Below are 3722 nucleotides of genomic sequence, written 5' to 3' on the forward strand. Positions count from 1 at the left end.
CCGAGCGAACAACTCGGAATGAGGGCCCATATATAATATTAATAGGTACATGTAGCTTGAACTGGTGAAAATGGATGTGTATATAATATAAATATATAGAAGTACTATTAAATTATAGCAAGGACTGAGAAAAGGCTTTTAAGATGAGACTCGCGGGGAGAGAACATGCTAGAAACCCCTCGTGCAGAAGAGAGAGATACCGCGAGCACAAAGCAGTGAGGAGGCAGTTAGCCGTTGGAAGGGTCAGGAGACCAACCGACTTCACTTGCGGAGGAGAGATGAGACTGAGCAGTAGCACCAGAGGAGACGGGGACACGCAGGGACCCTAGCCGCGAATACGATAAGGAGCAGACCGGAGAGTACAGAGGCAGTGCAAGGCGCCAGCGTGCGGAGACAGCCCCATATGCCGGAGTGTAAGTACTCACCCCTGATTGCCCGGCCATCAGTGCAGAGCCCGGTGTGAAGGCTGCCATTAGTTTAGTGTGTCAAGTGAGAAGGGCCGACGGCAGAGAGGGATAGAGCTCCGAGACAGCGGCCGAAGGAAGGACCTGGAGAGGCAGCATAACACAAGAGGAGGAGTCGGGGGAGTGACTACGCATTAGACGAGGTGGGATTGCAGCATACACCTATCACTCACACCTCACTCCAATAGCATTTCCTCCCATGGCAGTATACTAACTAGAAGTATATTGATGGATCACAGGCTCCCTCTAGTGGGAACTCTGTATAAGATACAAACTAAAATACAGAAGAAGCTATAAGAAGATGTATAGACTATAACACATTCTCTATGGTTAAAACATAAAAGAAACATAGTGCAGTGTTAAGTCAGGACTGTTTCATATATACTCGTGGGCAAATTAACCGTATAGAAGAAGCACCATATCAGTAACTCAGAAATAACTAAAGACAATAAAGAGAGGGGACTGCTTTGAAATTCTGAGTTATTACTAACAAGAATAACGACAGGCTATTCTACTACCAAATTGAGACCCACTATACCCGGGAGTATTACTTGAGTATACACAGTTTAACATTTCTCTTAATCTAACCTGGATTGGGGAAAATAGTTGAAGATTGAGACTTTAATATTCATTGCAGCTATCCTAAACCCATATATGGATTATAAACATAGTGGAATTGAGGGACGGTATTAATACTGAATGAGAAATATTCACAGAGGATTGGAACATAAGGAAGAACAGGGGAATATACGACTATTACAAAGATTTTAGGGAAGGTATGTGATACCAATCCAGTTCTTCACGATAGCCACACTCATTAACATTAAGGGCCCCAACGAGCTCATCATTGACTTCAGAGTACCCGGGTCACTCTTAGTTTTTAAATGTATACAATTTGAGATGTAATAAATACATTATTTAGGTGATTAATTGAAAAATCTAGTCTTAATATATATAATACTCAATGTCCTTGTGAAAGTATTAAACGATGTTGATTAAAGTTATACTATAAATTTTATCTACTTACCATTCATCCGGTTCCTGGTAGCAAGTTGAAAGGAGACTTGGATACTATAAGAGAAAACAGGTAAATGAATGTAAATTGTATATAATTGAATTCATATTTCATAAAGGTATTCATTGGGCTTACCCAAGCAAGCCTATATACATTGATATAAAGCTTGGGTGGAGGCACTACTATTGTAATCCATTTATAATAATATTCCAAAGTAGGGTTACATAAATGGAGGCACTGCTGAGATCCCAGTGAGTCTTAGTAAATTACTTTAATCAGAAACAATGGAAGGATTAACTGGAGATGATATTTACCACTGGTGTCAGAGGAAGGGGGTAAACCCCCAAAAGTGTATTGGAGTAGGAGGAGAGTTAACGGAAACTTCGGATGACACTGTGTTAAGAAAAGTGAGTACCCTGTACGGAGTAATAAGACCAAATATAGTGGACAACTGGGATGACGAAGCAGGAAGAAAGATTGCTGTCTTGGTTGAAACGGATAAAGAATTGGATGTGAATTTGATACCATTAATGATAATAGCTGATGAAGAAACAGGAAGAAGATGGTCCATAATTGGTCCTAATATCAGAGAAGAAAATATCACCAGTATACCCATCTCGGCCGTGATCTCACCAGAGGGAGTAGACAAAGGAGAAGCTAGTGGAAATGGACACACTGCTACAAATGTAAATGGTGGACAATTCGAAACCATGGTAGATAGGGTGGTCTCCCAACTTGAGAGATGGCATTATGAAGGGAGTTATCGGAGGTTGAGGATCTTTTCTGGTATTGTACCCGTACCCGCCGGAGAAGAACCGTATGAATCATGGAAAGAAGCCGCCGTTCAACAAGCAGAGGAATGGCAATGTCCTGATAAAATAAAGAGACAACGAGTGGTGGAGAGTCTACGAGGCCCAGCCATGGGGATAATACAAGCAGCCAGGAGAAGTAATCCAAATGCCAATCTGGAGACCTACCTCGAGGCCTTGGATTATGCGTATGGTACTATGGAAGATGTAGGGGATCTGTTATCCAGATTACACCACACGTTTCAAGAGCCTAGTGAGAAACTTAGCGCTTATGTTATAAGAATAGATAAACTACTGTATAAGATAGTGGAAAAAAAAGGGATCACTCGAGATGAAGTAGATAAAAGTCGCATGAGACAGGTATTACGGGGTGCTTTAACAACTGATCCTGTAGCACAGAAGTTGAGGTGTTCTGAGAAAAAAGAACCACCACCCGGATTTAACGAGATATTAAAAGACATCAAACAAGAAGAAGTACTGATTGAGATGAGGGAAAAGACGGTAAAAAAGGTTAAGGTAGTACAAACTGTGACTGAGACTTCCCCATTAGAGGAGAAAATATTAAAATTAATGGAAGAACAGAACAAAAGAATAGAGCAATTCATTGAAAATCAAAGTATCAATAACCTTTCCCAGAGTACTCCATCTAGTGATTCAACACGGGGTGGGGGAAGAAGGGGCACTTTCAATAGCAGGGGCTGTTTTAGGTGTGGGAGGATTGGCCATCGAGCCTTTGAGTGTAACCTGAATCGGAACTCGCCTCGGAGGTATGTTACTCCCTCTCTGAACACCGATGGTGAAGACCAAGATCGGGGAAACGGACAAGGGAGGCCCGTGAATCCCCAACAGGTCTCCTAGAGGTTGGTCGCTGCGCAATGGGGAGTACATGGTGGAATGGAGTCCTGCCTGAGGGGTTGATGGGACCAGCTCCAGTTATGGCTGCTACAATCAACGGACACCACTGTAAGGTACTTGTCGATAGTGGCTCTCAAGTATCAATTATATTCGAAGACTGGTATAAGAAACACCTCTCTGATGTACCCCTACTGCCGTTATCTGGACTAGTGATATGGGGATTGAGTGTGGAGAAATATCCATATTTAGGATATATAATAGCTAGTCTAGAAATTTATCAAGAGAAAAGGGAAGAGAAGCTGCAAATACCCCTAATAGCACTGGTATGTCCAGAAGTCCCGGAGAGTAAGGGTGGTGAGCCCCATATGATCATAGGAACCAACACCAGGATTTACTCCCTTCTTATAGAATGGTTGGAAAAAGAGGAGAAAAGGACTGGGGTGCAGGTTAATTCATGTGAAGTGGTATCTGAAATAGTCCAGAAGGAAAACAGTAGCCCATTTGAAGGAAGTTTTGCGGGGAGTGAGATCGAACATGCTGAAAAATTGCTGTTAATCGCAGAATTGGTATCCCGAGGGC

At 42.3% G+C, this 3722-nt stretch overlaps 1 protein-coding gene across 1 annotated transcript; it reads left to right on the plus strand.

Annotated features, from left to right (window-relative positions):
* The first annotated feature begins 1763 nt into the window (after positions 1-1763).
* LOC134997131 (paraneoplastic antigen Ma2 homolog) lies at positions 1764-3146 on the plus strand. The gene has a single exon (XM_063951252.1). It carries the CDS (start codon positions 1764-1766, stop codon positions 3144-3146), a length of 1383 nt encoding a protein of 460 aa, XP_063807322.1.
* The last annotated feature ends 576 nt before the right edge of the window (positions 3147-3722 follow it).

Source organism: Pseudophryne corroboree, chromosome 2 (assembly GCF_028390025.1).
Source record: "Pseudophryne corroboree isolate aPseCor3 chromosome 2, aPseCor3.hap2, whole genome shotgun sequence".
Taxonomy (NCBI): Eukaryota; Metazoa; Chordata; class Amphibia; order Anura; family Myobatrachidae; genus Pseudophryne; species Pseudophryne corroboree.